The following is a 19,629-nucleotide window of genomic DNA, read 5'->3' as shown; positions in this document are numbered from 1 at the left end:
AAAGGTTAATTCTAATTTTTAATATGAAAGACAGTACTAATAATTAGTGTCTGTCTAAAACATCTGTTGGGTGTTTTTGTTTTGTTAGAGATATGTTTTGAGAAAGACTAGAGATAATCCAGCTCTTAGAGGGTTTTGCACTGAGATTGTAGTTAGACTAAAAGAACTCTGGCCAAGAAAAACCTGTTAAGATTCATGTGTATAAAAATACATCCACTGTGCACGTAAATACACACATGAAAAGAACATTACACATGATGAACACGTGCAGCCTGCTAACCCAAGTGGTGTTCATGGTTTGTCCACGTAGCAAGTTCAGCCACGAGAACATTGTGCGCTGCATGGGTGTCAGCCTGAGCATCTTGCCACGCTTCATCCTGCTGGAGCTGATGACGGGAGGAGACATGAAGAGCTTTCTGAGACAGAACAGACCTCGAGCTGTACGTTCTGTACTACGTCTTTCACAGTGTGTGTGTTTGTGTAGTACGCTAAACAGAGCTGTGCTATGTTCAGGGCCGCCAGACCTCATCTCTCACCATGCGGGAGCTGCTGCGGATGGCCAGAGACGTCGCCTGTGGCTGTCACTACCTGGAGGAGAACCACTTCATACACAGGTTCAGATTCACACCCAGTTATTATGACTCAGAGCTCACTTTAAATCCAAACTGAATATGGGGTTCAACAACACAAAAATAAGATGTATCAGGGCTGTGCTTACTTCTGTATGTTATAATGGAGATACGTGTGAAAAGTGGTTAATGAAACATTGTGTAGCACTGGCTGAGAGGATATTCTGGGCTGTGAACATGCCCCCTTCACTGCAACAAAAACGTCTGAGTAAGCATCTTACCATTAAAACTCCCTGTTTTTGTTAAGTCCACAAATGTGGTGTTTACTGTATAATATATGTGAAAATATGACTGAAAAGTCATATGGGTGATAAACATTACAGCATTACAACACTTCTCTAGATCATATTTACAGTCACTGTACTTGCAGTCAGTACAGAATGTTTTCCACATTTTATGTTTGACTCATCCTTAAATTGATTAAATTCTTTTTCTCCTCTCATTAATCTTTACACAATACTTCACAATGACAAAATGAAAGCAGGTTTTTGGAGTTTTTGTACATTTATTAAAAATAAAAGACTGAATTATGCCATTTACATGAGTATTCAGACCCTTCACTTAGTACTTGTTTAAAGTACATTTGGCAGCATCAACAGCCTCAAGGCTTCTTGAGAATGAAGCTACAAACATGGCACCTTTCTTTTTTTGAATTTTTCCTTACTGTTATTGGCAGAATCATGTGGTTATTTTTCTTCAAAATAAAAAAAACAAAACAAAACCATGAGCCTTACCTATCATCATTGGGTTCATTAATTTGGTATGATGTAGAGTTTAGTGCCATTATCTAACAGATGTGTGTTTCAGAGACATTGCGGCAAGAAACTGCTTGCTTACCTGCCCTGGTCCAGACAGAGTGGCCAAGATTGGAGACTTTGGCATGGCACGAGACATTTACAGGTTTGTATGCTGCTACTGCAGCAGTGGCACTGTCCACAGAGCAGAGCACATATGATGATTTATGATGATGTGGGGAGTCCAGGCGGTAGTGGGTTGATGTGGTAAATGGATGACTTAGTTGAAAAGCTATCTGATTTTCCTCCATGGGGCCTGAATCTAAAGTTTACTTTTAGAGTTCATGGCCTTGTGGCATTTACGTTGTCTTCTAATCTGATGATAAATGGGCTAAATCTGACAGCACTACTTTTCTTTTCCCAGAGCCAGCTATTACAGGAAAGGAGGTCGTGCTATGCTGCCAGTCAAATGGATGCCACCTGAGGCCTTTATGGAGGGAATCTTCACCTGCAAGACTGATACATGGTATAAACACAGACAGACCTACAGAGAGCTCAGCAGGATATTGAGAACAAGACCAAACAGCATCTGTATTCAAGACACAGAGGCAAATTAACAACAAAAAAAGCCCTGTTCCTGTTAGCAGACTGCAATCACATTTAGAGAAGAGCAGTGTCCAAACCACTTCTCCAGAAATAAAACAAGTCCGATATGTAGCAGGGGACACACAAAAGCAAGGAAGATACATGTTTACAGATCAGATTTACTATACAACAGACCATATAGGTCATAGTCGACACGGTGGTGTTGAAAATATGCACAGGATCATCTAAACCTTGCAGCAGAGAAGCGCAGCTACCGTCTGTAGAGGCACATTGTTCTGTCGTGCGTAAGTTGTTTGGATCAAGATTTTCACCCACAACAAATTTAAAAAACTTCCTGTGTGTGGCTTTCCAGTTACTAGAACACAACCCCAGTAAACAACTGTGGGAAAATGGCATAAAATGAAAATGCAGCATTACAGTACAGCATCAGTTCTGACAGAGCAACAGAATAATATAAACGACTTGTAGAACTAATATTAGACAAACAAATGGTCTCTCCAGTTTTTTTAAATAACTTATCCTTAGTTTGGCTCATCAGAAAATGCCTGGCTTTTGAACCCTACTGTTCTTGATAAACACGCCAGACTGTAATTGGTTATGAATAAGAAGTAGGACACAGCTGCAGTAAAGCTGCAGGAAGACCACACTGAAGACTATAGGGAGGTTTGTAGTTGGATGCAGCTGAGGTGACTTTGGCTTTTTCTAAGTGAACATTTACTTCTAGCTGAGGATAAATGACTTCACCTGCTGATGGTAGTATACAGAACTGTTTTTGGTGTTTTCATGCCTTCCTTTATGGGCTCAAATGAGCCTGACCAATCATTTGATGATCCGTTTCTCCCCCTGCAGGTCATTTGGAGTGCTGCTGTGGGAGATCCTCTCTCTGGGTTACATGCCTTATCCGTGCAAAACCAACCAGGAGGTGCTGGAGTTTGTCACCAGTGGAGGCAGGATGGATCCTCCAAAGGGCTGCCCAGGACCTGTGTGAGTACTGACAGGGCATGCATCAAAAGAGATGAGCCTTGATACCAAGTCCACGCCGGGCAGAACTGCAATGGTTTTAGTTTGCACTGTCAGGAAAGTTTTCTCATTGTTAATGTTTCACTAACTTCCTGCCAAAACAGAATCCTGTAGTAATTCTAAATGGATATTCAGGTTGTGGAGTCAAAGAAAAAGACTAAGACTTTATGAACAAAAAAGCTACACTTATAAAAGGTAGTTTTTCTTTGTGAAACACTGTTCTTAAGTGAGAGTCGTACCACCATTTAAAATGATAGCTTGTGTGATGTACGACTCATTTTTCACAGATACGGGCACAGAACCTGCTTTGTCTGCCACCTTTAATGTGGAATTGACTGAACTTTGAAAGTTTTCTCTGCTTTAGTTCTCTCTCAAAAGTGACAAATAAGTGATGCCACTGGTCCAGTAATATTTTACATACTGTAACATAGCGCTTAAACAACATATCTTAAATTTGTGTGTGTTAATTGAAGCTATCGGATCATGACCCAGTGTTGGCAGCACTGCCCCGAGCACCGGCCCAACTTCTCAACAATCCTTGAAAGAATTAACTACTGTACTCAGGTATACTTTACATCACGTGTGTGTGTGTGTGTGTGTGTGTGTGTGTGTGTATGTATACATATACAGTCATGGAGAAAAATATTGGCACTCCTGCATTTCTGTCAGATAATACACCACTTCTCCTAGAAAATTGTTGCAGTCACAAATTCTTTTATATGCTCAAGTTTATTTCTTTTGTGTGCATTGGAGCAACACAAAAAAGCAGAGGGAAAAAGGTCAAATCTGATCCATTCCACACAGATCCCCTAAAATGGACTGGACAGAATTACTGACACCCTCAACTTAATATTTGGTAGCACACCGCTTGGACAAAATAATTGAAATCAGTCACTTCCTGTAACCATCAGTGAGTTTCTTACACGTCTCTACTGGAATTTTGGATCACTGTTCTCTTGCCAACTGCTCCAGGTCTCTCAGCAGTGGGGGGTCCCCCTGGGCCTCCTGCCATTGTGTACCTTGTCATTCAGATGGTGACGGATAGTGCAAGCTGAGGTCAGCTTGAATTTGTTTGGAAATCGATCAAGGTTTTTTATCCACCATTTTCTCCATGCTCAGTGTGACACAAAGGTTGAGTCAACATTTCTCCATTTTAACTGGTAGCAAATGTGATTTCTATGTTGCTGCAGGTGAGTTTCATTACAAAGTAAAAGGAGCATCACCTGCTTGAAATACAACTATTTCTGATGATTTTGAAAAGGTGTCAATAATTCTGTCCAGTAAGTGTTTGGAGTTCTGTGTGCAATGCATCTGATCTGGCTTTTGTCTCTGCTTTTTGTGTTGTTCCAATGCAAACAAAAGAAACAAACATGAGAATATCAAAAACCTTATGATTGCAACAGTTTTCTGAGAGAAGTGGTGTGTTATCTGCCAATATTTTTGGCCAAGACTGTAAATGTTTGACTTTATGTGTATCTATTTATTTTTTTATCCTTAAACTTAGCCTCGGCATATTAAAAGGACTCTATCTCCCATACAGTTATTTTCATATTGATGTAAACCTACTCAATTTAAAGCAGAGACTTTAACATAGTACTCGATATTTAGTTTCACACTGAATATACAGAAACTGAACATGAATGACAAAAATTGTAACTACCCAAATACTTATGGTCTGGACCATATGCAGTTGCTATTATTTTTTCCTTCCTTTATTCTTCATTGTAGTTTTGGAAATAGTTTTGTTGTTGTTGTTGTTATTTTTTATTCTCTGTTATGTCTTACTTTTCTTTACCAGGACCCAGATGTGATCAACACACCCCTTCCAGTGGAATATGGCCCAACTACAGAGGATGATGGCAGCACTGTAATTTGTTCCTCTAACCACACTTCCACCAGCCTCACTCCATATCTGGTGTCCCACCCCGTTTCCCAGGATTCCTCCTCTCAGCTGGGTCTCTCCTCTCTGGGCCTGAGTCGCATTCTTCTACCCCCCCAGCCCTCCAAACCCTGTTTCCTCCTCCAGAGAACCCAACCTGTCACCCATGATGTGACATCATGCTGCGATGCGCTGGAGCCGTCCTGGGCTGAGCCCGCTCTCGCCCCTAGCTTGTGCGCAAGAGGTCACTGGCTTCACCCTGAGCCTCCCCAGCACCGACTTTGCTCTAGAAACAGCTCCTCCTCAGGCAGCCAGAGGCTAAAGAATAAAACTAAAAACCTGTGGAACCCCACATATGGCTCCTGGGTTCTGGAAAATATCCGTGGGAAGAAAACACTGGCTCACACTCAGTCCATGCCGCTCTCAAACTCCACTTCCTCCATCTCCAGCACACTAACATGCAATCCAACTCCAGAGAGCAACAAGGCTGAGTTAGATAACTCCAACAGCACCCACCTCAGCCCTTCCAGCCTCTGCACTTCCTCAGCTTCATCCCAGTCCTGCCAGGCTGAAGTTGCCAAGAACACATTATCGCATAAGACCCCAGCAGGTGGCACCACAAAAGCCAGCATAGGCCTGGCTAAGCTCCAGAGTTTCCCCTGTGGCAACGTCAACTGTGCCTATGATGAGCCAAGCTCTGAGGCAGAGAACCTGCTCCTGGTTATGCCCAAAGCCCCAGAAGCCATCACTACCACCAGCTCTGGCCTAAGTATCTCCTCAGGGACTAGCCTGGGACTGGCATCTTGTATGTCCAAGACCCTGCTGAAGCGCCATGCCAGCTACGGACACGAGGACATGAGGAGACACAAGAAGTTTGAGAAACCCACACGCGACCGAGACTCAGGTTTATCTCTGTCTGAAGACCATAGTGTTACCCCAGTCTAAGAAATGGCTTACTGCAACAGGGATTTCAATTAATTTTAAACTAAAAAGTCACCTGGAGCCCCTTTTATCACAAACTGAAACTCAAGTTCTGGATATCTGGAACAGACCGCATGGGCAAAAAGCCAAACAGCAAATTGTTAGAACTCCTGGAATGCTGGAGAACACACTCAAACACTGTGATACAGAGTCGACGCTGGAGTCAAGCCTTTTCCTGGGCTTCTGTTACACTAGTAGCTGAAATGCTGGATGACGTGCAGCCCGGCACCTTCTCAGTGTCCACACTGTTGGTGATGGCTGCCATAAATTGCAGCTGTAGATGGATTCCTTGTTTTAACCTGCTTGTTTGTTTTTGCTTTATTTTTTTCACGACAGCTTTGGCAGTAACATATGTCGCTTTATTTCAGTTTGTTGGAGTTTGTAGTTTTGAATGTACAGTACCATCATATAGCCAAAAAATATTGAGCCAATCTCCAAGAATGTAGCTTATTAGAGGATTTAATTTCAGTGGTGCAAAATCAGAAGAAGCTTTTATTTAAAAGTAATTAAAACTTTTGAATCTGATCGTAGAATCACAAACAGGAAATGTTTCATTTATATTTTATAAATACTCTAAGAACTTGTAGTAAGAGTTGGGATAATAATGTGAAAACACTCACTCCCTAGTGCTGCAACAACAAATATTTTCTGAAAGTGCCATTTTCTACCTGTGGTGAATTAGCTTTTGTACCTGAAGGTTTATTCTTGATCCTCGAAAAAGCAGTTTGGCAGAAGATTCTCAATTTTAGTAGTAGTAGTAGTAGAGGTATCAATCTTCTCATCCAACTCCTAAAGTGTCAGAGTATTCTGAACACACTGAATGGTTTGTAATAAGTACTGACTGTGTGACTTAAAATTTCTAGATGCCTGTTCTCTGTCAGTAATTGGAGCTTATGCTGAGAATTTTCTTTGACAAACTGCACAGAGATCAGTTTGGCTTTGTATATTTTAGATTTTTACCGAGTCTCTTCCCCCATGTTCCAACACTTACTTGGACTGCAGGAGGTCTCATGAATGTGTAAACACAGAATCTGAAGATGACCACTTAGCTGTGAAAATATTTTCATACTTACTTCCGTACACTGGACTAACCCATTGCATTTGTAGCTGTTTTGCCATTTATTTGTTGTTCACTTATTGTTTACGATGAATCTGTACTTGGAGTAGATACCAGTGTGCTGCATGTCCTGATGCAGTGACTGTACCTATGTTTACTCAGCAGGGGGTGGTATTCAGATGTGGAATACCAAACCTGCTGGTAATTAACCAGCAGTTCAATTGTCTTCAGGTTATTTAATCAATTTAACGGTAGTCTTCTGATATGTGTCTTTATTTTGCGTATAAATGTGTCGATAGTTTATTTTTTAATATGTTCCATGTCTGGTTACATTTATATAAGGAATCTGTTGGCTTATTGTATGTTTTTATTTTCCAGCCTGCTGATATTAGCGCGTGTTTATCCTTGTTGCTCAACAGTCCCACTTGAAAATAACATCTTTTAAAAAAGGTAACTTGCCAAAATAGTTTTCTAAAGACTTATTTTTATCAAGAGATTAGTGCCATTTAGAAATATTATTCAGCGTGGAATATCTTTTACACCCTCGTCATGCTCACAGTGTCATTTTTTTTTTTAAAGGACTGATGCATTTTATTTTAAACTTACTGAAAAGGTTTTTTTCCCCTGTATACTTAATGTAGCTGAGGATGTTACACTTCCACCAAAAGTGCAGACATTCTATGCAATATACTGTCTTTCACACTTTCATCCAACCTAACTGTGCCCCTAATAACTCAACATGTATTGATCTTAATTTTATGAGTTTGATCAGTTACAGTTTTGTCCCAATGACAGGCAATGTAAAGAAGTGAACTCAGCCCTGGCTAACATATAAGATAACAAAATAGTGTTTTACTATTGAAAATAAAAAATAATAGTATTTTCCCCCTTTTAATTCCATATACATGTTCATTAATTTCATTTTCTCACCTCTCACATGTCATATGACCTATGACACAGACCAAAAAATGTACTAAAGGTACAGCAGCTGTATCCCACCAGTTTTGCAACAGCACAAGAAGAATAAAAAAAAATTACAAGTTTGATTACAGGAATAAAATTAGTGAAAGAAATAGAAACTGATAAACAATAAATTACAGTTTGATAATACAGTCTAATCATTATGCAGTATTATAGTGAGAATATGTCATATTGTTGTAGTCATATGAGCATGAGGTCTGTGACCCGGTCAGAGTTTCAGATTGAAGAGAAATTGTGCTTGAATATTACACTCAGATGTGCAACATCAACTCTGATGTAGATGTTTTTGAGGTTTGTTCCTTTCTCACTTTCCTTGATTTACTGTAAATTGGATTTTATAAGCATTTCTTTCACATGCAACATCCCATCTTTGAAGCTCAAATCCCTACATGTTCACTTCTCTTCTTTTTGTAGGAAGTTGAATTAGTGTCAGTTCATTTACTCAAACCAGTGATGAACTCTCCAGTGTCCAGTGTCCATCGTATCTTTTCTCTGTGTCAGTATTAAACCATTCAGTAGCAAATATGGTCACTTGGTGCTTAAAATAGTAAAAGCCAGAGACCAGAATTCCTGTGGCTGCTCCCCATACCTGGCCACTATTCAAGAGCTTTTTAAAGCTCTTCTTCACCTACACACAATGTTATCTGTTGCAGTATGTCTGTATTCTTTTCAACACTGCTCCCAGATCACCCAAAGCAAATCAACATATATAGTATGAAACCTCCCAATGATGTTCTCCTGTGGTGTCCATTAAAATAATTTGAGTTCCTTACACCCATTTATAAGTCAAAGGTCACTGGCCATCTGTTTCTGTAGTTTGGCTGTTTTCCTTAGTAACTGAGCAACAGGTCTCTTCACTGCTCACTTCATTGCTTACACACTCCAGTGTGTGGATGAGGTTTTCCAGCCCCCACAGGTAACCATCCTCCCTGTTGCCCTCCTGCCAGGGAATGTTATGTTTTAACATCTGGCCCTCTGGTAATGCTGTGGTCTTGCCAAAGTCAATAATCCAGATCTGTGCTTTGCCCGTGTGGTCATGGATAAAAAGGAGAGAGCTGCCAATGACCTAGAAAAGAGAAAAATTTCATATTAGCTTTTTGCTTTTCAGATTAAACCTGAATAATGAATAATAAATACTGATGCTTTTATGAGTCAGCTTTGAAGCCGAACGCTACATGGTGTGATTGAGAGTAGGTGAAAATTAAAGCTAAATGGTTGAAATATTTAGGTACAAACAAGGATAAATGGTTGAAATCACTAAATCTAATGGATAAAAGGTAGAAATAGCTATCAAAATTAAATTATTTAATGGATTGGCCAAAACAGTTGAACCTGTCTCCTCAGAAAAATGAATAAATAGTGATGATATCAGTCAATTTGACAATTTTGTTTGACAGAACTGTGTGGTACTGTATGTATGTTATGGGAACCATTGCCCTGCACTGAGGAGTCACTGAGTGAGGATGAAGATGATGTCACCCGACCTCAGCCAGATGAAACACCTATGTGAGACGGTGTTGGACACATTGTCAAAACACCAAATAACAGAATATCCTTTTGGAAAAATGGTGTCCAATCCCTCACATAGGGATTCAGATGAAGCAACACATGTAATTACAAACTGTTTGTTTTTCCTTGAATTTGTCACTCATCTCTAGGTCAGCCATCACCTCGTGTCGCTTGAAGAACGCCGACATTTGCAGGGTCCGCCGGATCTCCATCAGTCTGCTCAGGTAAGACTCCTGTGTTTCAAGAAAAAAAACAATGACTAACCTCAATCAAATTTCTTGAAGCCCTTGATTTACTTTTAAACATATTTTAATGTAATATGTGTTTTGTAATAAAGTCATAAAGTAGGCTCTGCAACTGTACCACAACAGGGTGTTGACAGTGTATATTTGGGAACCTCCCACTGATAGAAAACTCAAACAACATTACAGTGTGAATATTTGCTTTGTGCCCTGTTTGTATTAGCTCCCTGGTTTGCTCATGCAGTTCAAACACTGAGGCTATTTCCATTTATCTTTAGACAGGACCCAACCTTTTTCCAGAAGTAAGGACTGAGTATACAGAATTATTGATATCTTCCCAAGCACTGAACGTGAACGCGAGAGCTTATGTACAGTTCGCTTTGTGAGTGATACTGTGCATCTGCCACGTACTATGATGCTGACATTTCCTTCAACAAAGTCCTTCAACACCTGGATGACATCCTGCTTCGACTGGGTTCTCTTGAAGTCAGTTCGACATGTACCGTCAGATTTCTGAAGAGAAGAAAGGAGCTCTATAAGAATACCGCACAATAAAATGACTTCAAGCTGTTTACTAAGGGTGCAAGCAGCCATTTCTCACAGCATATATAATGCATTACTTCATGAATCATGTATTTTGTGATTCTGCAGCACAATTCAAGAGATAGGTAGACTATGTACTGTACCTGTGATTGGACTAAATTTATGTGCATTCTTTAAACCTGTTGTATTTTTTTTAAGCTCCCTGGAGCAGAACAACAATCTGTAAACAAAACATCACCTGATTAAAATAATTTGGTGAATGTGTTATAAGACTGCTAATTTACCAGAAGATATGAAGTAAGATTATTGTTTAAGTTAAGTTGTGTTTTTTTTGGCCACCTGGTGAATTTAAGTCCAATATTCTCTCTCTTTTAGCTCTGTTGTAGTCTCCACCAACCTCTGGAGGAAATATCTGCCTCTTTATCTGTTAAATGCTCCAGTGTTTTCACCAGTTAGTCACTGACTTTGTCACTAAATGTTCCAGTCATGAGCCAGCTTTCTGGAGAATCACGGTGCCAACGCAGCATCTCACTCTCCTTACCTTGGTTCCTTCTATCCTGAAGCCCAGGGTGTGGGTGGAGCTCATAGTCTCCCTCCACTGCATGTAGCGAGGCTTCGTGACGCCACGTTGGGAATGTTCCTGGGGAGTAGGCCCGTCATTGTCCACTTCCACCATTTTCTTGTACAGGTCCTCCCTTGGCTTGGGTCGTTCTCGTGCTCGAACAAGCTCGTCCTCCAAGTACGTCCTGAAAAAGCAGGAAATGTAAATAGTTCAGTTGCAGGGGTTGTATGCTTATAGCCTGCTGGCTGCTGGCAGTGTTCTGTGCTGCATGTACTGTAAATAAATGGTTGTTTAATTTCAGAGTTTCACACCGAAAGTTAGTAAGATGCAAGTTTTTGTATTCATAATATACAATAAAACTGACAGAGGACTTTCTTCTGCTGCTCAGTTACTTACCACAATAATTTTTCTTTTGCTACAGTAAAAGCCAGAGATATCGGCTCCTTTATAACGGTTTTGTCTCAGTCAGTGCCACTGCTGAATTGCACAGTTGAGAACAACATAGTGTAAGAGTGAACTGTACAGCAGCACAGTCACAGTTGTTGCATTCATACTAGACAGTTATGTGCAAACAGATGTGATTTTCAGTTTCAGTTTGCGACCTCTACTTCCTCTGTGCTGAAGAGGGAAGTTGAGAGGAGACTCCAGCACACAGTGTGTGACTGTGTGACAATTTGAGTGTGTGTTTGTGCAAACTGGTGGTTTTGCAGCTTTGCGGCTGAGAGTGTTTCTGACAAAGGGGAGTCTCCAGGGACACCCTGCGAATGTAAATGTGTATGTGTGCATGTGTGGCCTCCAGAAATACTGACACCGAGTAGACAAAATTATTTGCCCATGTGTGTATCTGTGATGTTTGTGTACCTGTTTGTGCTGGATCTGGTGTGTGTGTGTGTGTGTTTGCTTGTTTGAACTGGAAGTAAAGCTCTCACAGGGGCAAATGGTCATAGGTGCAAGCTTGTGCATGCAAGAACATGTATATCTAAACATTTACTGTATATGTGCATTCATGCATATATGCAGTGTGTGTGTGTACTGTAGTTGTGTATGTGCGTGCACATAATACAGTGAAGCACCCCACCCGCTGTGGCAGGAAGCCAAGCATATAGCCTGCAGTTACAACAGGTGTTCCCTTATAGAGCAAAAACACTTCAGGCAGTGCGTACGGTCACCGTTCTGCACTTGTTTCATTGACCTATTTCAACCGAATATGAGTATTAAATATTACCATTAACAACTAAGAAATGCTCCTTTCTGACAGTTACGTGTGTGGAAAAATTGGGTGAGCGTGACTGTTAATGAATAAATAAAAGAAAAGAAAAATATTTATTATTAGTACATGAATGAACACCCAACTTCCTCACCTCACTCCCATCTTGCAGTCCATGACATTGGGAAGGTCAAAGTTTGCCAGCAGGTCAGTCATGTGAAGAAAAGACTCTCCGTCTTTTTCCACAGTGCCATAGTAAAAGGGGACGAGTGGGTGCATTGTGTCATCTTTTAGCTTCTCAAAACACTGCATCTCATTTTCAGAGAACTTCTTCAGAATGGTGCCCTGTTCTGCTGCTTTGAAGTTGCCTGAGATAAGATAAAGACCAATACTTTGGATTTCAAGTATTCACAAAAAGGAAGGAGGAGAAAACACTTAGGCATTTATAGATGGAGTCTCTCAATCTGACTGTCCAGTAATGTACCTACATACCAGTGACGTGCAGTCAGGGGAGGCAGGTGAGGCAGGTGAGGCAGAGCCTCCCCTGTCAATCTTGAAAAACAGTTAACCATAAAATATAATAAATGTTAATATTTGTCGGCTGGTGTGTGTTGTAGGCCCTTTTGCCATTCGAATCCGATGTTGAAGGATTTTTTTTAAATAAAGAATAGCAGAATTTCCGTATGTCCCGTTCAAATACATGGAGGAGATGCGCGATGAGGCAGCACTTTGCTGTGCCTCTCGGTGGATCGTGTTATCCTCACAAACTGTATGCGATGCAAAGGCAAACAGTACGCCTGCCTCAAGGCAGAGGGCGCTAGTGAGCCCACAGATTCTTGCGCTACCTACAATCTTCTTCGTGCTTGTTTATATTTCCTTTACAATCCGCCTTATCAAAATGGAAGATTACATTTCCAAGCTGAGAAAATTCGCAAATCTGGACTTTCAATCAAAACATTTTTGACAGTCTGGACATTTTTGTCCACAAGGATCTTCTTTATTGAAAACATTTGTTTTAATATTGGATTCGAACGGTAAAAGGGTTTGTAATACATACCAGCTGACAAATGGATTTCGTGTACAAGTAAAGGTAAGACCATAAACTTTTATTATTTCTAGTTAGAAATAAGCTCAACTGGAATAAATTTTAACCTCAAATTAAATATGGGTCACGTTTGTGTGAAGAATGCTGATATGAGATATAAAACTTAACGCAGTGTTTGTTAACAGACAGTTTGTTAATAGACAATTTGTTAATGGACAATTTGTTAACGGTTCATTTGTATTTGTAAATCTGACTGTAAAAGAGTCAGTGCCTCACCAGCTGTCAGCCTCACCGCACGTCACTGCTACATACTATACTAACTTAAAAGCTCAGTAAAGCAGTGTTAATCTCTGAGTGGTGACCTCTTACCTTACATTTTTTGTTTTCTATAAAACTGCCAGAGAAGTTTAGCAATGATAGAAACAAACATTTTATGCCAGACTGCACAACAAATACTGACGGTGGAGGCAACAAGCCAAACGGGGCATCTGATCTCCCCATCGAGGATCTCCAGTGTCACAAAGTGTATGTGATAGACTGAATAGTATCTGGAAAGATCTGCACAGGTCATACCTTTGTGCCCGGCTAGCTGAACCCAGTTGAGTTTTCTCCGAGTAGCTCCGAAGGGCCAGTGGACAATCGTCTTTAACTTCCACCATGGCTTCGCCTGGAGAGGATAGGCCAGAAAACAAATGAAAGTGAATATAATGAAAAGAAATAGAATTGTTGTGAAGTACTGAGTCAGGTTTTTGGCTGTGCCTGTTCACATAAATGATCTGATACCAGGAATAAGCAGTGTAATGTCACTGACCTTGGCCCAGTCTATGTAAATCTGATCACATAAGCAGTTTGTCAGCAAATCTGATGCCAAGTGTTTTGGTTTCCACTGCATGAGGCGTCCAATCTAGGTCAGTTAAATGCCATTTCTGTGGAAACTCTTATCTGCGCTTAACATCTCCATTCAGCATCTCCAGCTCAGTGTGGTGATGGGTCACAGAAAGAAAGTCAGTCCAACACTATTATCATTAGGAGTGAGAATTTACAGCTAAAGACATTTTATGGTAATGCCGACAAAATCTTCCTTTTATAGGATGTAGAATGTTACATCACAGGAAACATGAATAATTTGTCATCTTTGTTCAAGTTGACATAACTTAAAGAAAAACCCTTTTAACACCTAATAACCCAGGATCACATTGTGCACTTGACACTGAACTCACACATCGTTTCTTTTTTTTTGTAATATGACTGTTTTCTTTTTTCAGTTTCAGTAGAAACAAACATGGGCAGGAATGATTTATTTTTTCATGGTTGTTGTTGTTGTTGTTTTTCACCACCCTCCTTTGTTTTTCTGACACTCCCAAGTCTCTTACATGATCATTTCTACGTCCTCGGTTGACCTGAAAGTCGTTCCAATCGGTTCCACGGGACTAAGACACAAAGGAAAGATGAAAGTGAGGGGAAAGAGAGGTTATTATAAGAAACGTGGGATGTACCCATTGACTCCTGGAGACTTTAACCTTACTCGCCTAACCTAACCAAGTCGTAGCCCTAGAATGTAATGATTTTTACAGCCAAGCTGGCACAATGTGAGCATGTAAACAAGTTTCAGTCCCCACAGTGTGACACTGACAGAATGAATTCCCTAACCTCCTACTGAATTCCCTAACCTCCTACTGAATTCCCTAACCTCCTACCCTAACCTTAATGCCACACTTTACCCTGACACCTGAACCTTAAAAGAACTTTGGAGGACCAGCTAAAACGTCCTTACAACACTGGTATAAAAGAAAATGGTCGACACTGTGTAATGAAGACGCGCACACAGAGAAAAACAGTGACAGCTTGCATATTTCACAGAGACACAATAGTGCTTCACACTTATGGGAAACTGCCTGATTTTTTTTCCCTTCCCTCCAAGAAAACTGACCAAATCGCAGATAAAACACACTTTAAACCGTGAGATATTTATATTTCTAGACAAAAATGAACCAAAGAAACTCTCAGGTGTTGGAAATCAAAGTAGCCAGGTTCTGTACATGTTTTCAGACCCTTTCTTTGAGGTCATTTCATTCTGTGTGTTCTAATTGAAACAGGAAATGAAATGGGGGCTCTCATGTCAAACGCAGCTTGTGCTTGAGTGTCTCACAGTTCACCAGGCTTACCAATAGCGGAACTCTGCAGCAGTCAGCCAAGTCTCTCTTAAATGTCAGGTGATACGCTTCGCTTAGTGCTAGATGTTTACTGATAATATCACACTGTGAGGAAGGTGCTGGGCTTTCACATTTTGCAGTGAGTCTATGTCTTTACTGCCTTGGCAACTAATGCATGCGGATAATGTGGTGATTTACTGTTAGTGATTGAAATAAAGAAGAGTCTGGAGTCATGTGGTGTAATGTACGCACACAATGATAAGGGAATGAAAACAATCTGAACACTGGGCTTTAACGTAGACATAACAGCCCCGCAGCTCTGTAGCTCTTTGACAACATTTACATTTTACACAAAGTCAGACATTCATAATTTTCACACCACGCTGTCCTCGCCAGCCTTGGTGAAAGAAACCTCAAGCGCCTGTACTGACTACAAAAAGTAAAAGGATCCTACTTGGAGGACTAGCCTAATGTTTATCTTCTGGTTAGTTTTTCCAACACCCAACATACTTGTTTCCCGCTCTGTCAGACACACCTTTTCTGTCTCACCAGGCCTGTTGGTCGACTGACTCAACAATGCTGATCTGAACAGTCGGAGTAGTCAGTGGCAACTCTACAAACAGACAGCTGAAGGCACTGATGACTCACTTGCTCCCTCAAGCAGGTTTTGTTGGGCCACCATTAAAACTCATGCCTTCTACTGTCCCTCAAGCTATCACCACAAATTGTTAATGGAATGTAAATCACTACATTGCCAAATTAACCTCATACCAGTGATGAACCTGTTCAGTTACTTGCCTCTTTGTTCTCTGTTCTGATGGATTTCCATTAAAAAATTATTTTCCTTGCATCATCTACTAGAAATTATTCTGTATTACACACCGCAGGCATTAAAGTATGAACCAGGGCAGAGGCTAAGTGCAGATACACAAGTGTTTTTGACTTCCTGAAGTGGTTCTTTGTTAAATGTCAAAGCCTAAAGCTCAGATTAGCTACTGACCACACAGAAAAAAAAGGGGCAGAAGCATTTAAGCTGCTATTTTCAGAGGTGACACGACCAATATTTCCATTTTACGGTGTTTAAAAAGAGCAACGAAAGAGTGCCCATGACCTTTTTTAGCAAAGTCTTCATATTGAGCCTCCTTTGAACAGATCAGCAGCACAGTGGATTAACTGGGAATGTGTGTTTAGTCTGTTTAAAAGAAAGTGACAGCTACAGGCCTTGTATGGACAAAGCAAAGACGAGTGTAGTATCACGCCCACGCCCAAGGAAAAGCCTGAACCTGAATCAAACATGGCAACAGCACAGACAAAAAAAAAACAAGATTATGTTATTAACCAGAGGGCTGAAACACTGACTCATGCAATCGCATTCAACTTCTCTACAGATCTCACAAGGAGACAATGATTGTGTGAAGGCTGCAAAAAATATCTGCAGAGAGAAATATAAAACAGCATTGTCTTTGAATGCGCATGTGAGTGTGTTCAGTAAGATGTGTCAGCCGCAAATAAAGCTCTATCAGCCACGAATGTCAAAGGTAAACAAACTTCCACCCTCAGCTTTATTGAACTAAAGGTCAATCCTTATAAGCAGTTGTCTGTGTGCTGAAGGAGGGACACAGTGTTAAAACTGAGAACACACAGTGCCAACATACCAAATTCAATAACTTGTTAAGCTGACATTTAACATGCAGCAGGTGCAGTCTACTCATATTATGCATGTATTGTGTGTGAGAGAGTAAAACAAAAACTGACAAAGTGATGATTAGTTTAAACGATGCCACTAAGAATATAAATCTTGAATCATTATAGTAAAAGTTGGATCTCCAAACAACAAGATCATGCACAGCTCTGACAGTAGCAGCCCAGCACCTCCAACACAACAGAGGTCATCAGGCTGTCAGCAGCTTTGTCATGTTAGTTTCATTTTTTACATTAAGGTGATGTGAAAGACTTTGAGAACCCTTTAAATATAAGAGGAGATAACATGATTTCAGCGAGGACAATCATATTTATGCAAGACAGTACTAGAAAATCAACTAAGCACACGTCTTAAGTATTGTTATATCTGTGTTATTGCCATTTTTTCTCCAAACAGTTATCTTGTTGTTGTTGTCAAAACAGCTCTTTACTGTAACTGGGTAATTAAAGAGGATGCAGCTTTGCAAAAAGGCCAGGAATGGCAAACTGAAATGTTTTTTTCTCAGGCATACTTTTGCTATCATCAGTTTAGTGTGACCTTAACAGTATACAGCTTCTGTAACTGGAAAACTGAAACAAAAAATATAGTGGAATTATTATTTCGTAAATCACTGGAAACCCTATCAGGGTCTGATGGAAACTCAAACTTACGAACCACTTTTACAGCCTCATAAAGTTTGACCCAGATCTTTATGTCTTTGCAGCTTTACTCACCTCCACGGAGTCGACCAGGTGCTCTAGATCGACGATGCCTTTGGTCTCGGAGTCACTGAGTAGGTCATCCTCGGACTCCACAGTAGAGGACCCCGTGGAGGAGATAGAGGAGCTGGACAGTTTCCTGCTCAGTTTACCGTCCACCGTATCATCCTGCTGCATCTCCAAGCCTACATCCGAGGTGATGGTGACCTGGGGTACCTGGCGCTCTTCCATCACAGTCGGCGCTCCGGGGCTATTTCAGCAGCTTTCTGAAGAAGTTCATCGCAATCTGGGCTGATTTTCCTCCTGTTCTTCGCTCCAACCTATATCTCTTGCTTATTCCAGTCCCAGCGAGCTCAGGGTCCCTTTAGGTCTCTTTTCTGCACTCTTTTGGGCACTGCACAGCTAAATCCGCCGTGAGAGCGCACGACGAGAGGCGCACAGCCGCTTCACTTCAGCCTTCAAATCCGGTCATTTCATTGGAAGGGCGTCTAGACGCGCTTTGATTTTTGGTAATCACTCGATCCTCTGTGACACTGACAGATTTGTTGTTCGAGCTTTTTAAAAAGACTCCGTCAGCTTCTCTGCTCGGATCGTAGTCTGCTGTCGGTTAGGGGAACCCCTCTCTGCTGGTGGCGTGGCTTCTACGCGGTTCACACACGCGTGCACTTACACAACTGTACACGATTTATTATCTTCCGCATTACCTTTCCCGTTTCCTGACTGAATAATAAAACAGCTGACAGGTTTTTTTTTATAAGTTACAGATCTTCTTCTGTCTTGCACTGATTAACCCGAGCCTAAACTAAACGGGTACTATCGTTAAATTAAAATGTGCTTAACCCAGCAGCTACACAGGCACAAAAGGGTTTTGTTGCAGTTGGTGCATCGAAATGTTTCTGCAGAAACACACACACGTACACACAACTACACAGCCGTCATAGTGGAGTTTCAGCATAAAGCGTGGTTTCATTATACAAAATGGTATCAAATTACATAAAATTTAAACTTTGTGCACACTAGTCTGCACAAAGTGAAGAGATACAAAAGCAAAGTTCTTGAACTGTCAGCAATGAAGAATTTCAAAATAAAAATGTCAATATGTATATAAAGCATGCCATTGTTACAGTCTACCAGCATAAGAGGTTTGTAACTTTTAAAACTGTGAGCATTTATTACAAAGTCCTTGTCCAGGAGGAGGCGCTCCTGTGCGGTTTTACAGCTCTGGATCTCAGAAACAAACGGTAGAACCAGGATCCAGACAAGAGCAAAAACAGTGTGAAAGTGAAGAATGAGCCATTTATTAGGAAAAACAAAGCTGCTCTGCTTTTTTTTTGTCTTCCTGTAACTTCATGTGTAAGTAATATAGAAATCACTAAGTAACTATCATATGTTTCTCTGTTTTACTTTTACATTTCACGTTCAAGCTCAGAATCACAAAATACCAATAGTATAATGAGTAGCCAACACAAAATGTTATAATTTATTTTTCTAATTAAAGAAAAAGTACAAGTATACACAGTCTTTTCCTCTTCTCTTATCCCCATCAGAGCCTGTGGCCTCTTCTCGCTCTTTATGGTAGTGGGATGAGGTTGGAGTGTCCAGTCAAAATCTTTCTCCGGAGACCATCCATGAGTTCTCTGGACAAACACAACACACAGATTAAAGGGGAGATGGATGAGCAGAAAGAAACATAGTTTGGATGTTTCTGAGATTTTTATGTGTTACTTAAATTTCTAAGTGAATGGCAGAAGAACAAAAATACTGTAAGTGGTCAGTACCAGATGTAATACAGATGCATTGTAAAAATCTAAAGTCTAATGTAAAATCTAGTTTTAAAGCCAGTATTTTGTGCTTAAGGTGTTTAATCAGTTTCAGCAAAGGTGTTACAACACTGTTGAACAGAGTTGCAAGTGCATTGCAAAGTATTTTTCTTAGGGCCTCTCAAGATGTTTAATTTGGTCATAAATTGAGAGACGCATATCAGCTTGTTTTAACTTTCCGAAAGGTACTTTTTTTGGGAAGTGCCAGGTTAATTTCAGCCGATATACACTCCAGCCCACTAGGTGGCGTTAATAACCAAT

The 19,629-nt window shown here is 40.6% G+C and overlaps 2 protein-coding genes across 2 annotated transcripts in view; one reads left to right on the top strand and one right to left on the bottom strand.

Annotated features, from left to right (window-relative positions):
* The window catches only part of ltk (leukocyte receptor tyrosine kinase), a 30,084-nt gene extending 24,248 nt beyond the window's left edge, over positions 1-5,836 (top strand). Inside the window, exons 24-30 of the mRNA XM_020590961.1 lie at positions 311-440; positions 514-614; positions 1,437-1,529; positions 1,788-1,889; positions 2,819-2,953; positions 3,463-3,553; positions 4,788-5,836. Of these exons, the coding sequence (XP_020446617.1) occupies positions 311-440; positions 514-614; positions 1,437-1,529; positions 1,788-1,889; positions 2,819-2,953; positions 3,463-3,553; positions 4,788-5,813 (1,678 nt within the window). The 3' untranslated portion in view covers positions 5,814-5,836. The remainder of the gene's footprint in view (positions 1-310; positions 441-513; positions 615-1,436; positions 1,530-1,787; positions 1,890-2,818; positions 2,954-3,462; positions 3,554-4,787) is intronic.
* A 2,836-nt stretch (positions 5,837-8,672) lies between these two features.
* On the bottom strand, positions 8,673-19,577 carry itpka (inositol-trisphosphate 3-kinase A). The gene is made up of 7 exons (XM_020590784.1): positions 17,564-19,577; positions 13,569-13,662; positions 12,105-12,318; positions 10,723-10,927; positions 10,050-10,151; positions 9,558-9,629; positions 8,673-8,953 (listed from the first exon to the last, which is right to left on the bottom strand). Exons 1-7 carry the CDS (start codon positions 17,777-17,779, stop codon positions 8,681-8,683), a joined length of 1,176 nt encoding a protein of 391 aa, XP_020446440.1. The 5' UTR covers positions 17,780-19,577; the 3' UTR covers positions 8,673-8,680.
* Between the last annotated feature and the right edge of the window lie 52 nt (positions 19,578-19,629).

The sequence above is a fragment of the Monopterus albus genome, unplaced genomic scaffold (genome assembly GCF_001952655.1).
Source record: "Monopterus albus unplaced genomic scaffold, M_albus_1.0 scaffold13.1, whole genome shotgun sequence".
NCBI lineage: Eukaryota > Metazoa > Chordata > Actinopteri > Synbranchiformes > Synbranchidae > Monopterus > Monopterus albus.
This window is presented reverse-complemented; position numbering and strand designations above follow the sequence as displayed.